This window comes from Podarcis vaucheri, assembly GCF_965113315.1.
Source record: "Podarcis vaucheri genome assembly, chromosome: 10".
Lineage (NCBI taxonomy): Eukaryota > Metazoa > Chordata > Lepidosauria > Squamata > Lacertidae > Podarcis > Podarcis vaucheri.
The window spans coordinates 57,623,713-57,645,420 of NC_138748.1; the positions used below are offsets into that span (position 1 = coordinate 57,623,713).

Consider the following 21,708-nt stretch of genomic DNA (forward strand, 5'->3'; position numbering starts at 1 on the left):
AGTCAAAATAAAAAAAATCCTTCCAGTAGCACCTTAAAGACCAACTAAGTTAGTTCTTGGTATGAGCTTTCGTGTGCATCTGAAGAAGTGTGCATGCACACGAAAGCTCATACCAAGAACTAACTTAGTTGGTCTTTAAGGTGCTACTGGAAGGAATGTTATTTTAGACTCAGCTGGAAGCCATTTTTCATTCCTAGCTCAACAATTGCCTTACTCTTGCTATCTTTGGGCATAGTGTCAGTTTCTGTGTGTAAATCAATAATAATAACTTCATACCATTTGTTTCAGGACAGTGAAATACAGATTATAAAGCAGTTAGCATGTTGGAAATACCATACAAATGATAACAATGCAAATTATATTTGTTCTGCTAGAGTTCACTGTGGGTAAGATCACATGTTGTCAATGCTCCCACCACCAGTCTGGAAGGAAAGGATTTTGGAGAAGTGTTTTTAAATGTTCTTTCTCTCATTAGGAACTGGAAGCAGCTCTTTACAGTGATGATGTGGAGTTCATCAGTGATCTGATTGCCTGTCTTCTTCAGGGTTGTTACCAGCGCAGTGACATTACGTGAGTAGTCTCATTCCATAGTTTAAATGTTTTTTGAAATAAAGAGAATTAACCCAGTTGAGGTGTGATACAACTTCTGTGGAGTGCTGAAGAGATAGATGCCAGACCTGAGTCCTGAATAAGTGTCAAAGGAATTCTAAGAGCTTTCTATTCTAAAGTGGCTGTAGAATTACTATTTTATTCATAGCCCATCTATCATATTTGGATTCATAATTTATGCCTCAAATATTTGTATGTTGTTAGTATGATTGGTTAAATGTGGACCTCTCATTTGATCCTGCATAAAAACCTGCATGAGAAAATCCAAGGGCTGTTACTGGAGCACTGTGCAAGTTCCATTAAAACAAACAGAGGTTGTGAAACATAGGCACTTAGGATGATCTAAAGCAGTAGCTCCCAAACTTTCCCCTTCACAGACTATTTGAAAATTGCTGAGGGTCTTAGTGGACAACTTTATTATTATTATCACCTTTTGTGGATTCCACAGAATGAAAAAACACAATATAAGAAATAAAAGAAGCATTTAAAATCAATTAAAATCAATATGAATATTTAATGCAAAGCATATGCCATCTCCTGTCTTCAACCACAATTTTGTAGACATGCATGCACCACCTAAATGATGCTTGAGGACAACTGGTGGTCCAGAGAGCACAGCATTCACACTGATCTGTGATTTGTGACTCCTTATTTTCTTTTTCACTTTGCCTCCCTTTTAGAAAGACTTTAAGTAAAGGTAAAGGTAAAGGGACCCCTGACCATTAGGTCCAGGCGTGGCCAACTCTAGGGTTGCGACGCTCATCTCGCTTAATTGGCCGAGAGAGCCGGCGTACAGCTTCCGGGTCATGTGGCCAGCATGACTAAGCCGATTCTGGTGAACCAGAGCAGCACACAGAAACGCCATTTACCTTCCCTCCAGAGTGGTACCTATTTATCTACTTGCACTTTGACGTGCTTTCGAACTGCTAGGTTGGCAGGAGCAGGGACCGAGCAACCGGAGCTCACCCCGCCGCGGGGATTCGAACAGCCGACCTTCTGATCGGCAAACCCTAGGCTCAGTGGTTTAACCCACAGCGCCACCCGTGTCCCTTAGAAATGTGTTAAATGAGTAAAGTAAAAGTAAAATGCCACCCTTTCTTTTAATATAATAGTACATTGATGGCCTTTGTGTACATGATAAAATGTTCAAATTAGATGCTTACTTTTAACTATTCTAGAATGCAGTGAAATTTTGCAGTGTTATACAGAACAGACAGGGTGGCCCACCCATGAGGCAAAGTGAAGCCAGTGAGGCAAAGTGAAGCTAGACGGGCTAATAATCTGACTCAGTGCATAAGTCAATTCCTTATGCTCCTGTGTTCTTCCTAGGTAAGCCTAGCAGACACTTCTTCTTGTGGCTTTAATAATGTAATTGTATAGGACCCTTAGTGCATTTGCTGATAGCCTACTTGCTTCTGGTAGATGGAATGCATTTCATTACGATGTCCTGTTATGCAACATGGGACAGAAATTGAGCACTAAATGGAATTGGTAATAACTGTGATGATGGGCATTTTACTTGGTCGTGGGGTTTAGGAAAAGAAAATAACAGTTCATTCAGAACATTCAAACCCCTGAGTTCTCAGCAATTTCCATTCAAGAATTTGTTGTTATTCTCATAGACCAGGGCTCTATATTCTAAGTCACACTCCCCTTTGAATGGCAATTTCTGGCAGAAATTGGGAGTATAAAGGGGGCTCAATCAAGAAGATTGCACTAAAGACTTTAAGCCAAGGCTGTGTGAGCTCTCATCAACATGGCAGTGTCTTAACTGTGTCTGCTTTCCCTGCCATAAATACTGTCTGCCCGTCTGAGAATGGTTTAATTTTTATATAGCAATTTACATCTATAACATGTGCCTCATTATTTATTTATATTTTCTTGCACAGCATGTAAAAATTGTTGACTGGGCTGGAACTGCTTGGCTATTGTTTTCTGTATGCAGCATGATTAAAGTACTTCTGCTAATTATAATGTACTCTAAAGTAATTTTAGAAATGGAGGCCTAGCTGAGAACCATTCTGGTGCACAATTTAAATGTACTTTGGGTTAATTTGCTTATTTGTCTTGAAGCGAAAACATGTGTCAAGTCTGTGCCACATGGCATTGGGAGCCTTCCGATTTTGGCTTTAAAATTGTCCTGTTTTGTTATACAGAGAAAGAAAGAGAGAGTGTATGTGTATGTGTGAGGGTGATTAAAACAGTCTTTTTAATGGGTATACCACAAGGCAACTGTATTTTATAATCTAAAACAACTTTTTCTTCCAGTAGCATTTTGAGGCGTCTGAAAAGATTACTGCAGCATGTGCCTTAGATATGTCCAGTACCTAGTGGTTAGAAGTGAAATGCCTACTTATCCTGTCTCTGTTTAAAAATGTTCTACTATTGTTCAACTTCTGTTCTGTTTAATGCAAACAGAAAAGCTCCATACTCACGGAGACTAATATGATAATACGATGTCACAGATATGTGTGACTTTCCTTGCTTTCCCTAGTAGTAGGGCTCAATTAAAGATTTCAGCACTATCCTGGCTGCTTGGTTTGGCCAAAGTTGTAAAAACTTTATGAATGAGAGAGAGGGAGGAGTAACTGTTTTTACCAATAATTTTATTGTTTTATCCTTTTTATCCTATTGACATCAGGCACTGGACCCTTTTCAGTTACTGCTTAAAAACTTATTTAGGCAAGCCTATCCAGGGGTCCCTTTACCTTATCCAGACACATAGATTTTGACATGTTTTAATCTCTTTTCAGTATACTGTTCCTTTTAATTATCTTTTAATGTTTTAATTACTTGTTTTTAAACTTTTATTCATAATTTTAATATTTCTTGTAAACTACATAGAGGTTTTATGACATTCAAATGGTATATAAATTTTGTTAGACGGTGGGCTGACTGATTGAATGGGTTGATAGATAGATATTGGCAGGATATAGTTAATATAGTGAGGCCAATGTAATGCATCCTGTCTCTGGGGGGCAAGCAGTCCTTTCTTCTTCATGATCTCTATGCTGGCACATTTATGAGATCTGCTCTTGGGTAGAGCAGCATTTCAGAGTCTTCTAGAATTAAGAAACTGCTCTGAAGGTGTACTACTCCCCTCAAGCGGGGAGCCCATGTGCTAGGCACATGCCTAGAGAAGAGGGTAACCATCTTCGTGCCCACTTCTCTTTCAAACTCCACCTTAGTAGCATTGTATGCTCAACTTTCAAAGCAAGTGGGCTGCAAGAGTACTTTGACATGGAAGTTGTGGGCCGCACACTGCATTATTGCCGGTGTGGGGGTGGATGAGGCCAGAATTTGATGCCCCCTGCATCCCTCATGCTGCCTTCCCAAAGTCAGCTAAGCGAGGCACGGGGCTTTGGGAAGGAGACATGAAGTCCTGGAAGGGTACTAGAGCCCTTGTAACGCCTCCTCCAAGCTGCAAAAGCGCTAACTAGTCTTAGCCAAGGAGGCAAGAGGACTCTAGGGCCCTGGCAGAGCCCTCATACTTCCTTCCCAAAGCTCAGCACCTCACTTACTGGCTATGGGAAGGCAGTGCAAGGGCTGAGGGGGCATCAAATGTTGCTGAAGGCAGCCAAAAAAGGCCTCGAGGGTCATATGCAGGCCTTGGGCTGTGTTTTGTAGCACCCTGCTCTAGAACTTAAGATATTTGTCTGGCCCTCTACTTGTAATAGTGTTTTTCTTAGGGTGAATGTAGTGTGAGAGTATCATTGTGGCTGAGAAGTAAAGCAGTTCCCTATTGTCAGATACTACTGCTGTGGGTGTGGAAAGCAATCCCCTGTAATCAAGGACTCTTCTGGCTGTGTGCTTTAGCAATGACCTTGCAGCTCTTCCTCCTTTCCAGTCTCCTCCTCTTAGGTAGCAGTGAAACTAGCCTGCTTCAGCTGTCATCTCTAGGTTAAGTGGCTGCATTTGCTTCTGTCAAGCTCGTACATGTGTCTGCGATGTGATCTGTTATTAGATTAGACGGCTCCCATCGGCTCTCCATTCCCCCAGCTTCCCAAGGGATTTTGTGCTGTTTCAACTTTCTTCCAATTCTATCCGTGGGAGTGCTGTTGGAGTCCTTGTATCAACAGCTAACTTGCTTGGCTGTGAGATTTTAGTTACTAAAGTCTATTTGAGAATAGATGGGGGGGGTATTTTTAAGTGTGCCTCTTACCTTGCTAACTGAATAGTTCTTAGAATAATAGCATTGTAGAGTTGGAAGAGACCCTGAGGGCCATCTAGTCCAACCCCCTGCAATGCAGGAATCTCAGTTAAAGCATCTATTCTTGGCTTAAACTATCTAGCACCTTCCCTTACTTAAGGATTACTTCTCACAAACTATACATGCACTCTCATAAAATATATGTTTTGTGTCTGAAACCTGTGAGATGTGACTGTGAACATATCTGCCCCCTGCTTGAATATGCATGGAAGGAAAAAGCACACTTACAGTACAATATATGTATATTTTGTACTTGAATGTAGGATTCATACCTGGGTTGTAAGAAATGCCCCCAAGTGGACTATTTAAGAGCTGAGTACTTTTCATTTGCCACTAGATTGCACAACACTTCCTGAGTTCATTGCTAGAACTGGTTTTGCTCAGAAAATTAATTTCAAATCAAGCATTGCAGTGAAACAGATGGGACTTAGGCAAAGGCTAAATTCTCTTCCTAACCTCAGATTTTTTGCCCCAATTATACAACTTCATATTTGAGAAAATCCAACCAAGTTATGATGAAGTGACTGAAAAAAATCACAACGATTTTATGTGAAATTCTTGTTTTTTGTGTTGCATTTAGTGCTGATAACTTACAACTTACTCACAAGGCTTTTGTCCCTACCCAACATTTAAGTCAGGCTTGGGAATCACACATAAGAATAATCCTGCTTGATCAGACAAAAAGTCATTCTAGTACAGCACCCTGTTTCCAAAAAATGGCAAGCCAGCTGCCTCTAGGAGGCCCACAAGCTTGCTGTTGCTTAGCATCTTTTGTTTTCTTTCTTTCTTTTTTTTAAATGAAAACACATTAATTTAGGACAAATCCTCTTCAGAAGGCAATTTACAATAAAAATGCTAAAAGCAACTTGATATTTCAAGATACAGGCATCCCCCCACTTGCGCGCAATCGACTCATCCATGACTGTGTATGCGTGCAGCACCAAGACATAATCAAATAATTTAATTCAAATGGAGGGAGAGAGCTGGAGAGTCCTCGTGGCTCATGAGGAGACCCTCCCTGGAGCCCAAATAGGATTTGAGTGAGGGCCAAGAAGAGACTGGAGATGCTGTGGTGCTTTGTTTAAGTTGCTTAGCCTCCCTGCCTAACACTTGATGCGCATGGTAGCGCAGCAGTGGCCATCTTCCTATGCGTCCTCCAGCTTCCTGCCGGCCCCAGAGCTTCATTTCCAGTTATGGATATTTTTGCAACAGTATTTTTGATTGAATTAGAGAGAGAGTGCAAAGAAGGGTATTCAGAGGTTTTAGAGGTTGCTCCCTACTTATGAGGTTTTTACATATGTGTGGGACGCCAGAATGTAACCCCATGTAAGTGGGGAGTTGCCTGTATTGTACTTTTTTGAATATGAATAATAGCTACCATGGCTAATAGCAGTTAGTAAATTTACTGTCCTTAATTCTTTCTAGGGAAAGTAGTCAAGGTTCCTTTTCTGCACTGTCTTTGGGAGCTGACTATAGATAGGCACAGGTCCTTAGTGGAAATAGTATGCTGCATTACCTTGCTTGACTTAACTTCTTCATAGGTTCACAAGCTGTTAGAATTAGCCAGAAGGCTTCTCCTTTGGACTTCCTCCTCCCAGTAAAGATAAGCAAAGAGCTCCGTTGTGGCTGTCTGGGGTCAGGCCTGCAGCTGTAACTCAGATTAGGTTGACCTTAATCAGAAACAAGCCCTTTTTTGACAAGTCATGATAGATAGATTGCTGTAGGGGAGAGAACATTAGTTATCCCGTAGGTTTTTCTCTTTCTCTTGATACACTCCTTGCTTCTTCTGACCCTACTAATGATGTCTGAATGAGGTCATCCAAACACACATTAGACTCCTCCCCATAGTCTTCATTTATTTCTAGACAAGTTGCATTTGTGAAGAAAATATTGCCAAGTAATTTAGAATAAAGCATTAATGACCTTGGGTGTCACTGGAAAAATGCTCCCTTCTGCTGCAAAGAGAGAAACATTACACATCTTGCCCTTTCATCTTCCTGAACTTAGATTGCCCTCTCCCAGCCTAGAAGAAACTGTATAAGCAGACATCCCTATGGAAGCAGGGGTTTTTTTTGTTATAAAGGTAACTGCCAGTGAACAGTTTTGTCTTTTTATGGACAGCAACTTCTCCCTACTCAGTACATTTATGAATGCACTAGAATGACCCCACCCCTAATCATATGATGCTGCATGGATAATCATGCTACCCCGGTACTGGAAAAAAATGGTGTCAAATTAATTTGTTTGCATATCTATTCAACTATGGTCAGGACTGACCCCCATTAGCTGGCCTGACCTTTGGTTTAGGTGGTAAATTGGGAAAGGTTGCAAATTTGCATGCTCTCTCCCAGCCCAGCTTCCCACCCACTTGCTCGCTTCCATTTAGTTCTTTAGGAATCATTCTACTGCTTTGCCACGTGGAACTTCACATGCAGTTCTTTCCCTGTTTACACTCACCTTATGTACACCTTACGTACACTCACCATTTCATTGTAAAAAGCCTCAAATTGGTTTACAAAAATGTAAAACAATGAAATCAAGAAAAAATTACAACCATACTTAAAAGAATACAAAAATTAAAATACCAGAACAGATTAAAATTACCTCAACTTTCTAAGCATCTGGGTAGGCTTGTCTAAATAAGAATGTTTTAGCAGGCACTGAAAAGAATTCCTTCATGTTATTCTAGTCTTTATTATCTCTCGTGTGCAAATTAACTTTGAAAGCTTGGGGGACAGAAACATATCTTCTCCGAAAGCATTGTTCACACTATGCTTTGCAAGTAGTAATCTTAATTCCCCTGATCTCAGCAGTTTTATCCATGCCATCAGCCATGGTATTCTTCTACTCCAACGTCTTTGGGAGGTTTCAGAAAATGGTGCTTGGAGGACTGTCTGCATTAGATCACATCGGATCCCACAGAGATCTGTTCTGTTCACCATTGCATGAAACTGTTGGGGAACATTGTCTGAAATTTTGGAGTGAGTTGCCAGCAGTATGCTGATGATACTTGATGCTATTTATCCTTTCTACTTGAATCGGGTATGGAGGTTTTTCATCCTTGAACATTTGTCTGGGGTCAGTAACATTAGGGCAGATAAAAATCAAAGTTTAAGCCATACAAAGCAGCTTATTATGCTGGGAAATGCCAGTTTTTTTTATTATGTGTTGGAAATTCTAGATGGAGTCATGCTCCCCGCAAAACAATGGCTTCCTTCAATTCACGGGTTGTGGCAATGGCTAGAAGCACCTTCTGTCAATTTGGATATGCCAGCCAAATCCCTTGAAGAGGGGGATTTGACTCCTGTGGCATACACTCTGGTAACCTTCAGCCTACACTACTATTATGTGCTCTGGGTGGCACATTTGAGAAAGGTTTGGAAAACCCATCTCTTACAGAATATAGCAGCCAAGATAGTTATATCATATATGGGCTACAAGAACTCTTTGTAAACTCCATTGAGTGCCAAATTCAACATGCGGATACTTTTAAAATCCCTTGCTGCTTGCGGCTGGGATACTTGATAGAGTGTCTTTTCCCATTCCACGTACTGCAATACAGTTGCAACAATTTATTTCAAGTGCCTATTACTGTAAAATAAGTGCCAACACCCAATAGGACTTTTTCTGTTATAGTTCTAAGATAATGGAACTTTTCTCCCATAAGAAATCTGTTACCATTGTCAAGGCACTTGGCAAGTTTAAGTGAACCTTGAAGACTTTTTTAAAAATTCAGATTAGCTTTTAGTAGTAGTAGTAGTAGTAGTAGTAGTAATGATGATGATGATATATTATTTATACTCCGCCCATCTGGTTAGGTTTCCCCAGCCACTCTGGGTGGCTTCCAACATAATATTAAAATACAATAGTCAATTAAATATTAAAAGCTTCCCTAAACAGGGCTGCCTTCAGATGTCTTCTAAAAGTCTGGTAGTTGTTTTTCTCTTTGACATCTGGTGGGAGGGTGTTCCACAGGGCGGGTGCCGCTACTGAGAAGGCCCTCTGCCTGGTTCCCTGTAACTTGGCTTCTCACAGCGAGGGAACTGCCAGAAGGCCCTCTGCACTGGACCTCAGTGTCCAGGCAGAATGATGGGGGTGGAGACGCTCCTTCAGGTATACTGGACTGAGGCCGTTTAGGGCTTTAAAGGTGAGCACCAACACTTTGAATTATGCTCGGAAACGTACTGGGAGCCAATGTAGGTCTTTCAAGACCGGTGTTATGTGGTCTCAGCGGCTGCTCCCAGTCACCAGTCTAGCTGCTGCATTCTGGATTAGTTATAGTTTCTGGGTAGTTGTAGTTTTAGCTGCTGAATCTATCAAAGCTACAATTGCTTCTTTGCCATTACAGTTGAAAATACATACTTACTTTGATAGTTGTTTTCATTGATTTTATTACTGTTATTTTTCCCCACCTTGGGAATATTTTATGGAAATAACCTTTCTAAAGTCAATAAATAAATGTGTTCAGAATAGGCCTTGTGTATGAAACTATTTAATAGAAATATTCTTGCCAGTTTTACTTTCAAAATGTCAGCTAGCAGAATGCTAATAGCTTTAGCCAGGTAACCTCTACAGGATACCTGGATGTATTTGCCTTTCTTCGTCGCAGTGTAAACAAAGTGCAGAACAACCATCTTTTTCTTCCAGTATGATGCCCCCCCTTTCCCGTTATGAAAGCATCACGGTGCTTCTGCTTATTTACACCATTGCTTTCTTGTAATGCAATTTCTTTCTTTGTTTCTCTTTCTTTCTTTTTAAAAATCTCAATAGAGATATTCAAAAGCAAGGATAAAAAATAATATTTGTTTGGGAAAGCAAATGGTTAGGCTCGTTTGGGAAAATGACTTACCACAGAAGAAAAGATAAAGTTGAAGTATGAGGGTAGCTGGAAATTCTGTCAAACATCTGGTTCCCATTTCAGGTTCTCATTATAGCCTGAATCAAAGCAACAACCATTCAGTGGTAGTCTACACAAATTGACAAGAGAACCTGGAGTGCTCTGCTAAGAACAGAGGCTCATTGCGGCTTATGTGGGGCAGAAGGGCGGAAGCTTCTGGTTTTAACCACTTATGTAAAAGTCAAACTGAAATACCCAAGATGATTGGTTGAGTCAACAGACTCTTCTCCCTGGGGGAAATGGGAATTAAATGCTCATATCCTAGCCATCTTCCGGAAATGGGAAATTTCATGGCTCAATATGTTTGTTTCAACAGCAAGAAGAAATGGGAAAAAAGAAAAGAACAACCACTGAGGTTTTCTTGCCTATTTTCAATCATGTCACCCAACATACACATTCTCAGATATTTGCTACTGCACATACAAGGAGCATATGAATTTTGCTTCTGTTAGCCAGTCTGAAATGCTCTGATTCATCAGGATTCAAGTGTTAGTAATTTGCTGAGGACACCCATTTCTATTCGTTTCTCAACAACCATATTGTTTAGGACTGGAAGGTTTAACTCAACCTTTCACAACCTAGTGCCTTACAAATATTGTATTACAATGCCTATCGATCATAGCTTTGCTGGCTGGGGCTGATGGGTATCTGAAACTCTTGAGGGCACTGTTTCAAGTGGTACTAATTATCACCAAGTTGGGGGAGGCTGATTTAATTAATCAGACAAAGCAGATTCACACACACATTACATAGCAGTATAAACACTTTTGATATTGCATATATACATAAGGAATGAGGCCAACCATGGATCCCTATAATTACTATATGATCGCTCTCACTGAAAACATATTAGGTGTGCGTACATAGTGATTTTTAGGCTTACAATGTGAAATATGTTAATTGGCTTTAAAAAAATTTAAAGTTTTAATCAGTTATCTCTTCTTCAATTGGTTGATGTTGGTGAAAAATTCTTGGAAATACCTTCCTGCTGTGAAGTATACACTACTCAGTTTGCACCAGATTTGATTGATTCATCTTAATAATGGATTTTCTTTCAGTTTCTGTCAAAAATTAGCAAAACGTTGTGCCAGACTGTAAAGTAATTCATATTTGCCCCTTCAAACTCTTCAAAAAAAGCCCCTTGATGGGTTTTATAACATGTGTTTAATTAAGTTTTAAAAGCTAGACTCTTTTTTAAATAAATCCTTTCATCAGCTTTTCATCAGCCCAAACACAACTAACAGTTCACAACTTGATAAACTTTGCTGCTTTTCAAACATGTTCTTAATGTAGAACTGGGGGGAAAAATATGCTCAGATAATGCATTTCAAATCCAGTTCTCAATTATGACAGAGGAAAACAAACAAAACAGGCTTAAGAATTATTTCTCAGTTAGGTTTCCATTATGACAGTCTTACTGAATGTTAATGATAATCTTAAATGGTCAATGGTTTCTGAGAGGGGTGTGTGTCATCAATCATTTAGTGATTGGAACTTGGAGGAAATCCGGGCCAGGAGTCTCTTAATAGGATTGTTGATGTCAGCAGTTTCAGGGAATGATAAATCATTGAATGTTTATATGTGAGCCAGTCATAAAAGTAATTGTTTGACTCCACAAGCATGTCTGTGGTGTTTGGGTTTTTTGTGGTGCTTTGTTCAGTACAGTGGTACCTCTGGTTACAGATGCTTCAGGTTACAGACTGCTAACGCAGAAATAGTACCTCGGGTTAAGAACTTTGCTTCAGAATGAGAACAGAAATCATGCTCCGGCGGCGCAGCGGCAGCGGGAGGCCCCATTAGCTAAAGTGGTACTTCAGGTTAAGAACAGTTTCAGGTTAAGAACGGACTGTAGTTAGGAATCTGTGCTGCTTGCCAGCAGGTATAGAGAAATGGATTGTTATATTTAGTACTAAGGTTTAAAATTAAGTATTCCAAATCCACATTTTACTTTGCTAAAGGAGATTCTAAACATGGAACTTTGAATTTGAATATTTAATCTTAAGAGTTATATCTCCACCCATCCCAGCCATAACTGCTTTCAGGTGTAATGCCAAAATGGTCTGGTCCTAGTTGTTTGTACCACAGGACTGAAGCAAGACTAATGTTTCAGATATTTCTAAGTTTGCATAACTTGGGGGCTTGGGGTGGTGACTTGTCAATTGAATTTGTCAATTACTAGGCAATTTGCAATACTCTTAACTTGTGGGTTGTGCTCAATTTAGCAGCAGTGGTGTGTGAGTGAGAGAGCATTACCTATTGTGGCAGAAAGCTCAGGTAGACCAGAGATTTGGTGATGCTGTGCTGTCAAATTCCACCAGAGTGGTGTGGCTTCCAGAGTACTGCTCTGGAGACTCACTCTGATTAGCTGTGGGTACAGCTAGCCAGAGAGTTGGAGACAGCTCTTGGTGGGGGGTGGGGAGCAGGTGTAAATTGGTTTCCTGGCATTCAGCATGAGGAGGACACAAAAGGCACACACCCTTCCAATCAATCCGATCAGACTCATTGAAAGGAGGGTACATGCCTGCCCTGTTGCATCCTCCTCACATTGCTCTCTGCGCCCTTGGCGTGCCCATGCCACCCGCCCCAGGCACCATGAAGACACGTTCCGCCACTGGTATAGCCTCTACACTGTGTGTAGCACCCACCCTGTGGAAAATGTCTACAGCCAGAGAAGGAAGTCTCTGAACTAGGTGATAGATTAAAAGACAGTGACTAATGTCATTTAAAAATATGTATACAAGTGAGAACTGGAAAGCTGAACTGGAGAAGGGAGAAGTGGAGTTGTAAGGGAACACTCTACTTGGGTCTAAATTCAGTATGCAGGGGATAGATCTTCCAGAGAGTGAGACAAATATTCCGAAACCAGTAGGGAATGGTGTGGTGATCCTGTAGTCTATTATACTAATAGAGGAGCCTCAGGAGCGAGATTTATAGAAAGGAAACTGACAAAAAATACCAACACCTCAGCTATAACATCTCTGCAATTAGTTCATTGAGGAACAAAGCAAATATTAGCTACATATTTACCATCTTGTTTAAAAGCTTGTAACATCCACTGTACATATAAATGTACTGTTTCTTGAAAGAATTCTATCTCCAGACACATCTTTTGCTTTACCTGTTTTGTTGCAAAATTATTATGTTTTTTAAAAAACTTTTTCCTGTCTCACTTCCCTAAGTCTCCAAGTACCAAGATCTTTCTTAAGAAAGCAAAAAATAGCCAATAGTGAGAGGGGGCACACATCACTATGCTGTCCTGCTGGTGCTGTTGCATGAGACAGGGATGGGTCAGGTTGGTGGTGATTGCCTTGCACCACAATCTCACCCCCCAGCCCTGTCCTGATGAATACAGCCACTGCTGCAGCCACACTGCCACCACAGCTTACAGGATCACTTAGGGTGCATATCTGCAGTACCCTGAAGGATATGCAGAATTCAGCAAATGTGGTTGCCGACTAACCTCCACAAAAACTCTAGTCTATAACAGCAGTTTGATCTGCAGAAATCTGTCAAGCTTTTCATGCCTAGAGAAGGGCATTGTCGCCTGCTTCCTTGTAGATCAAGGTGCTGTTAAAGGCACAGGGAATCAGTAAAATAATTGTCAACCCTATCCGCAAGTGAACCATGCCATTTTCTGTGAAGAAAGGGTTTGCATTGTTTCTAAGGGCTGAGCAATGGGCTGAGGGAAGTTTCTAGTTGAGAGGAAATGCTAGTACAGTGATCATCAGATTCTAAGTATGAACATCTGCTGAGCTGCCTCAAGGGAAGTTGTTCTTAATTGTTTCTTATAAAGCTATTATATCCAGAATTTCATTCTTGGTGTGATGATACTTAGCAGGATGGAAGAAAATGCAAAGAAAATAAAACACTTTTTGAATTCTTTGGGTTAACTACAGAGGTAATCATGTAATTCACCTGTCTCCTTTACATAACTGTACAGTGGTATCTCAGGTTACAAACACCTTGGGTTACAAACACTTTGGGTTACAGACTCTGCAAACCCAGAAGTAGTACCTTGGGTTAAGAACTTTACCTCAGGATGAGAACAGAAATTGTGCGGTGGCAGTGCAGCAGCAGCGGGAGGCCCCATTATCTAAAGTGATACCTCAGGTTAAGAATGGTTTCAGGTTAAGAACAGACCTCCAGAATGAATTAAGTTTGTAACCAGAGGTACCAGTGTACTTGGTTCAGTTTTTAGTTACTTGAGATTGTTTGAGTGAAAAAAAAACCAGATTTTTTTAATTTCTATTATTTTTATAGACTGCTAATACAAAAAACCAACAACAAGCAGTGTGCAGCATATTAAAAATTGTGGAAGGAAGGGTGTGTTTTCTTGCCTTCTCTGTAATAACAAACCCAAACCCCTGCTACCACCAACATGCTTATTTCACTTATTCCTCTGGATTCTTAATTACCAGTAACCTGGTAGCTGTAGGGTAAATGGGTGGTACAAAACTAGTCAGTTGTTGTTGTTACAGTTTATTAACCACCTTCACCCCAAGTTCCCAGGATTGGTTACAACAATTAGTACAACATTAATATTAAAATGTAGTATTACACATTATGGGGTTTTTAAAATTTTAAAACAACTTATATGGCCTGACATGACTTGGCTGGATGTTTTGGGCAAGCCTTCACCTGACATTGTATGTCACATCATATAACCATAAGCCAAGCACAGGGTTTCCTCAGACCATTATGCGATACAGTGGTACCTCGGGTTACATATGCTTCAGGTTACATATGCTTCAGGTTACAGACTCCGCTAACCCAGAAATAGTACCTCAGGTTAAGAACTTTGCTTCAGGAAGAGAACAGAAATTGCACGGTGGCAGTGCAGCAGCAGCGGGAGGCCCCATTAGCTAAAGTGGTGCTTCAGGTTAAGAACAGTTTCAGGTTAAGAACGGACCTCTGGAACGAATTAAGTACATAACCAGAGGTACCACTGTACTTCTCAAATGCCCAATAATCATCTGGTTTGGGGGTATTTGGGAAGCAATGAGCACAAAGCTGAGCAAGCCTTTTGATCTTCCCATACCTGCAGACCTACTCTGTCAGGTGTCTGTCAGATGATTAACAAGTGACTGGCCCTGCCCACTTGTCAAAGTTGGCCCAAAGGGTGGAAGGAGATAAAGATGTGACTTGCTGGACCAAAAAGGTTTCCTACTCCTGTTCTGATACATATAGCACTACACTATATGTCTGGATTGCCAATGTTTTATGGATGTTTTATTTATTTATCTTTTATGACATTGTTGTCTAAACAATGCCAATAAATGCTGGATTTGATTTAAATTTGATTTACATATAAAACTTTCGGATTCAAAATATTAATGGAGAATTCATGGGAGCTGCTAGACTACCCTCTCTTAGTTGCTTCTTTTAAGGACAAATACTCTAGCAGTCTGATAAATGTAGTCCATTATCCTTGTTCCACTTTTTAAAAAGCTGTCTTTTACAACTACAAATGTTTACCAATCTTACAGAATTTTCTACATGTATGCCTTTATGGGAATCATTATTTTTAAAAATCATTATTAAAAAATTGTTTATACGAAAGAATAACTCCTAACTATTGTCCTATTTGATATAAATTGTTTTGTGAGACGAGCAGAGCATGTAAGCCTAACCACATGCAAGGAACTGGACCAGTTTTGAAGTGCCTGTTTGCCAAAACAGAATTTTTATATACAGTGTGTCAGCTATTTAAAGATGAATTCCTCATCAGGTTGTGTAAGGTAATTTATGAACATATGTTCTTTTTATTAGATCTCAGACATTTCATGGCTACCTGGAGGACATCATCAACTATCGTTGGGAACTGGAGGAAGGGAAGCCTAATCCCTTACGAGAATCTACTTTCCAAGAGCTACCCTTGCGCACTCGTGTGGAGATCCTGCACCGCCTTTGTGATTACCGACTTGATGCTGATGATGTCTTTGACCTACTCAAGGTGTGTTGGGTGGTGACAGGTGTTGGATAGGGAACTGGAAAGTGGAATGGTACACAATTTCCACTAAGAAGTTAACACTTTGTGTTCATAGGTACATTCTATATCACTTTTTGTTACTAAGCTTATTTAAAAGGTGGCTTAATTTGTTAGATTGTTTGATGTCTTTAGTCTTCCCAAACTGGACAACCTGAAGAAACAAGTGTGTGAAATTGGATATTGCTCTCTGGTATCTTTGATTTACTGATGCCTCGTGTGTATTTTTTCAGTGAATCAGTGTTCTGTGTTAAAGAAGGCTCATTGGTGGTTGTGGAAATATTGAGAAGCTATCTGAGTTTTAATAGATTAATGTCAGGTAGGAAGTATTTTGGACTACAGCTTCATGCATTCCCTTGCTGTTGTTTGATTGCCAGCCTAAGCATCAACACGTGGGAACTTTTCGTTTGCAACACTATACTGTCTCTAGCTGTAAATTATTTTTCGTTACTTTTTTGTTGTTCTTGGGAGTTATTTTCACACACTTCTGCACAGTGTCTTCACAAGGCATTTTCTAATTTTGAAAACTACAGGTAGTAGTAAAATCTGAGTTGTTTTGGGGAGACTGTTCCCTTACTGTGCTTGGTTGATAGGCATTGGTATGTGCATGTGGTCATAGAACCCAGCCTTTGTTAGATACAGTGGTTATTGTGAATGCCAACAGCAGCTGTGTTGTGTTGCTAGTTAAGAGAGGCTAGGTATTTTTATTGTTCTTTGCATAAAAGGTGGCCCTCAAGTCGCAAGTGTTAATCATAATTAACTGTAAGGAAGGCATAGCATTTTAAGGATAATTAATATCTTTTCTTGAAAAGTGCTTCTGGGTATTTGGCCCAGATCAGGGGTCTGCAACTGCGGCTCCGGAGCCGCATGTGGCTCTTTTACACCTTTGCCACGGCTCCGGGGCGGATACTAGTGAGGGGAGGAGGTGCATTGTGCGCCCCAAAACTCCCCACTGTGGCGGGCGCTGTACTGCCTGTGACGTCGCATGGGGGCGGTGCGTGCATTAGTCACGCACTGTCCTGACGTCACCTTCCCGGTTTTGCGGCTCCCAGTTTTTTTTCTTCGGAAAAAGGGTCCAAGTGGCTCTTTTTGTCTTAAAGGTTGCAGACCCCTGGCCCAGATCTTTTTTCTTGTTGTCTTTTAAAAATAAATATAATTTTATTGATTTCCAATATATAACAATTACAAAAGGGAGGGTTATGCCCTCCTTCCAGGACGGATCAGCCTATTTAAGTTAGCCAAAGTCCAGTCTGTGATTTCATTGGTTTCCATTTTTCAGGGTTATCAGTAAAGTGTTTTTTAAAGGATGCCACATTCAACAAAATTGTCTGTATCATTTCTGTTACTCAATGCATGTAACCTATTTGTTAATATTTTAAAATGTTTTATTGACATTGCTGAGGCTACTTACGGATGACCATTTACTGTGAGGTGTCTGCTAATAATCTCATAGTGACTAAATCCAGACCATGATTTGGGGGATCGTGAAATAAGCATTATATTAATGTTTTCCTCCATGTGCAGGCTTATTTATTTTTCTTTTAAAATGAAAAGCAAGTTTTTTCTATAAAGTGTGATGTCAGAAACTGTTGTTTGATCCTGGTCTGAGAGACTGACTAAAACCACACTTTGTCAGATCAGATGTAGCTGGGGGTTTTTTTGCCCTCGGTGAAGCTTCCAGAGGGGCACCACTGGGGATATCTCTCTCTCTCTCTCTCTCTCTCTCTCTCTCTCTCTCTGTGTGTGTGTGTGTGTATACACGCAAATGGGGGGGGGGCGCCAAACTGGAGTTTTTGACACGGGTGAAATAAAGCCCAGTTTTGCCCCTGCAAAATGAGCATGTACAACGCTAAGCCATGATCCAAACAGTGGTTTGTAGGATTGTCTGAATGTAGCCAGTGTGCATTTGCAACACAGTGTGAAATGTACATATATGTGAGGTGGTAGAGGAGCTGTAAAGCCTGCTTCACCACGGTGCTCATTACCACAGATAGAGGGTGAGTTTATCAGCCAACCGTCATAACCACAGGTGAAAACATTTTTATAAGTATCCCATTCAATTAATCTATTTGAATGTCATTACACTGGAATAAATTATCTCATGACATTTTTTCAGTAAGTATCTATGACCAAGAGTTATCAGGCATCCAGTTTTGCAATCAGGTTGTTTCCAAAAAAAATTCAAGGATGACCAGTTTCATGCATAATGCCGCTTTAGAAATAATCCCGGGAACAGTGTTGTGCAGGCAACCATTATATCAGACAAGGTCCTTTCATTGCTGCTTGAAGGGAGACGTTCAGCAGGTGTGACTTCTCTTGTTACTGCAATACTGTGGTAGAAGATGCACCTGCTTGCAGCTGAAGCCAAGTATGGTCTTTGTGGAACTTTAGAATTTTGGCATTTGAGGAGGGAGAGACCACCTGCTGTTTTGCTGTGAAAGGTATAAGAGGCCACTTTGGGTTTGGCTTTAGCAAGCTTTAATTGGCCTTTCTCATGAATATATTTGTAGCGCACAAATCTCAGAGTGAATTGACGCATCTGACCATTTTTTGGCAAGATGAAGTTTGACTTGTGTACACCACCTCTGGTGGGTACAGTCAGGGTTTTAAGATGGGTGCAACAAATGCAGCAGTGATACTGAAGAGCAGAAAAATGTGCTGGGCCAACAGAAGTTGGATATATTGGTTGAATCAAATGTTGTGTGCAAAACTGTTATATGATTGTCTCATGCTGCATAAAAAGCTACTCAGTGTTATTTGTCCATCTTTGTTAGGAGCACAAAAGAGGGCATTGTCAAAATGAAGTGACCATGAAGAACTTATATTTAGCTAAGAAAGGATGGCTTATTTTTTCAAACATGTTACAGGCTGTCCAGAACCCCAGAAATGCCTGTATTTTAAACAATATTAGTGGACAAGTGTTGGTGGTTGGTTTTCCACCGTTGTCTTTTTGTATATTTGCTTTCAAATACAGGGTTTGGATGCAGATAGCCTTCGGGTGGAACCGCTGGGTGAGGATGGTAACGGTGCCCTCTACTGGTATTTCTATGGCACTCGTATGTACAAAGAGGAACCCATGAAACCAAATGGAGAAATGCCTTCAGACAGGTACAAACTTACCTTTGTAGCAAGGAGAAGGTGGATGAGAGTGCCAGAAAGGAGCAAATTTATGAAAGGAATAGTTATTGGAGTGCCACTGCAAGGGCTACAAAATCAACAAGTTTACTTATTTTCTGTTAATTACAAAATATGCAGAGTTTTCAGAGTATTTTCTTGTTTTTATTCTGTTTGCCTTCAAAAGCCTTCTGAGATAGGCGGCTGTTTTACAGGCTGGGAAGTGAAGCTAAGAAAGTGACTGCTTCAAGGTCTCACAAGGAATGCATTACAAAGATGGTACTTGGAAATTGGAGAATATTCTACTCTAGGCATTATACCAGAGTGGTTCTTGTATAGGGCAGCTAAAACCAAGTACAGCCTTTCAGATCTTAAGAATTCTGCCACTTGAGACACATTTTGTCACACTTACTACCTGCTGGAAAAAGAGTCATGCCCACTGTTGAATTAATTTCCCAAGTAGCTGTGCCCTTCTCTTCTGTTACCCTCCTTGGAATGAATCTCTTTCCTAGCTTGACTCCTAGCAGCTGTTTCAGTGCTTCTTATGGTCACTGCTCTCTTGTTACCCTCCTGCTTTTGCCAACTGCTACTATCGTATTCTGTAGCTATTCTGTAACTTTTCAATGTGTTCCAGGGGATGTGGGATACAGACAAGCACTCAAAACATTCCTGGAAAAATAGTAAAAAGACGAGGGCGACCTCCAAAACGAAAGAAACTACTGGAGGAGAATCTCTTAAGGTAAAGAAATGCCATGTTTGAAATATTAACCAAAGATAATCAAATGCATGTGTTTCTGTAGTGTCATCTGAGTACATGATGCTTTACAGAGTAGAGGAGCTTACAATCTAAATGTTGACAGTAATGAAATTGAAGGGGATGATGAAAAGGTTGTGGCATAAGTAACAGGGGATGAATGTGAACAAGTCTTGTTGAATATAAAGCCTTCTGAAGGGGACCTGAATTCAAATTGAACTTTATGATCATATGTAGCCTATGATTTGCCTTCTAATGCTAAACCTGAGCTACATCAATATCTACCAAGTGCTGTGACATTTCAGCGGCAGTATTTGTTTCATTCTAGCAGTGAATGTATTACTTTGCTTAAATTTGCTTTATAGCTTAGCCGGTAGAGCATGAGACTCAGGGTTGTATGTTCAAGCCCCACGTTGGACAAAAGATTCCTGCATTTCAGGGGGTTGGAGTAGATGGCCCTTGTGATCCCTTCCAGCTCTACAACTCTACAATTCTATGATTCTATATCATTTCCTAACAATACTGTTTATTTTATTTGTTGCTCATAGAGAGAAGGCAGAAGAAAACGCACTTGTGTGTGAGTCACAGATGAGAAATGGTAAGGGGAAATTATGGACCATAGTTAATTTTTTTAAATACAGTGTTTCAGGATGGAGGGCTTCCTGATAATCCTTTCTCTTTTGTCATATTCATTCTAAACAGATAGGGAACAAGAGGCCTGCTTGTATTAATTAGAATTTCATTTGTACAGTTCTCTCTGTATTTAAAGTAATGGCAGCCGAGTCTGAATGATTTCTTTAGATGCTTCCCACTTTTCTTTCTTGTTGGAATTGTCTGTATTTATGCTTTTCATATTTCACCTTCAAGAAACTCACACCCTTCTTGGCCTCCCTTTTTTTTGAGTATTTCTGACCATGGGATTTCATCCAGTAATTTAAGCCTTTTGAAATCAGTGCAGAGTGTATATGTAAATACACTCAGCATTCCCTTGCCTCTGTATAATGAAACCCAAGAGGACATGGCCACTTTCTCCCAAAGTTCCCAGTACTTCTACCTCATTGATCAGTTCCTTCCTGTTGGTGAGGACCAAGTCCAAAATAAATGATCCCTTTGTTGCTTCTTCTACCTTCAGGAAAATGAAATGGTCAGCAAGGCAATGGATGAATTCGTTGGACCTTATGATATCTATGATATCATGGCCGAGTTTGGGTTCAAACAGATATCAGTGTAGTTGAAGTCTCTCATGACTACTCATCTCTCCTTTTTGAATGTTTGGTCATCTGTCCTAGGAAGCCACCATCCCATTCTTCATACAGAAAGAACACACTTGTGTTACTTGTGGCTTATTGGTACATGTTAGGTCATGTGATACCTGTCATATTAGTGCCTATACTCTCATTGCTTAGCATTTTTATTTTATTTTGTCAAAGGTTCTCAAGGACCAGGTCATGGAACATGGTGGCTCCTATGTCAGACAGAAGAGGAGTGGAAGCAGGTCACAGAGAGCTTCCGAGAAGGAACATCTTTAAGAGAGAGGCAGCTTTACAAGCTCCTGAGTGAAGATTTCCTGCCAGAGATCTGCAACATGATTGCACAAAAGGTAAGAAGGAATATTTGAATAATTTGAGGCAGCCTCAAGAGTTGAGAGCAGGTTTGTTTTTCGTTTCTATGAAGAAGAAAATGGTAGGGCCCAGATTCTGTGACCAGATAACCAAAGTTATGTTGTTGGAATTCCCCCCCGCCCGCCCCCCTCCAAAAAAATGATACAAATTTTCTCAAACATACTTATGTGCTTTGTAACATCCGGATTTTTTTGCTGTTTCTTTTTTTAAAACATGCACCAATTAGTGGAGCAAAAAAAGAGGATACACATAGGTAATGCTGGAGAGGCAATAGTTGTAGAGAAAAAAGGCAACTGGATAATGTATAATAGAAAACATTTGACTTCTAGATCGTTCACACAAACTCACTGAATATTTGAGGCAATTGCATATGCTAACAATATGTGCTCAAGATTTTCTTCACAATGAAATAAAAGTCAGAAGATTGATCTAAATTGCATTATTGTGCCATGGTTAAATTCAGATAGCCAGTAATCAAGGGGGGAAAGTGAAGAAGTTTGGCTGTCTAGAACTGCT

The 21,708-nt window shown here is 40.3% G+C and overlaps 1 protein-coding gene across 3 annotated transcripts in view; it reads left to right on the forward strand.

Annotated features, from left to right (window-relative positions):
- CECR2 (CECR2 histone acetyl-lysine reader) overlaps positions 1 to 21,708 on the forward strand; it is a 111,835-nt gene that overhangs the window by 59,018 nt on the left and 31,109 nt on the right. For all 3 annotated transcript variants that reach the window (XR_014224037.1, XR_014224038.1, XM_082240371.1), the window contains exons 2-7: positions 476 to 570; positions 15,486 to 15,669; positions 18,677 to 18,810; positions 19,451 to 19,555; positions 20,119 to 20,168; positions 21,001 to 21,170. Coding sequence is in view for 1 of the 3 variants with exons in the window: in XM_082240371.1 (XP_082096497.1) it covers positions 476 to 570; positions 15,486 to 15,669; positions 18,677 to 18,810; positions 19,451 to 19,555; positions 20,119 to 20,168; positions 21,001 to 21,170 (738 nt within the window). In the remaining 2 variants the exon portion in view is untranslated. The remainder of the gene's footprint in view (positions 1 to 475; positions 571 to 15,485; positions 15,670 to 18,676; positions 18,811 to 19,450; positions 19,556 to 20,118; positions 20,169 to 21,000; positions 21,171 to 21,708) is intronic.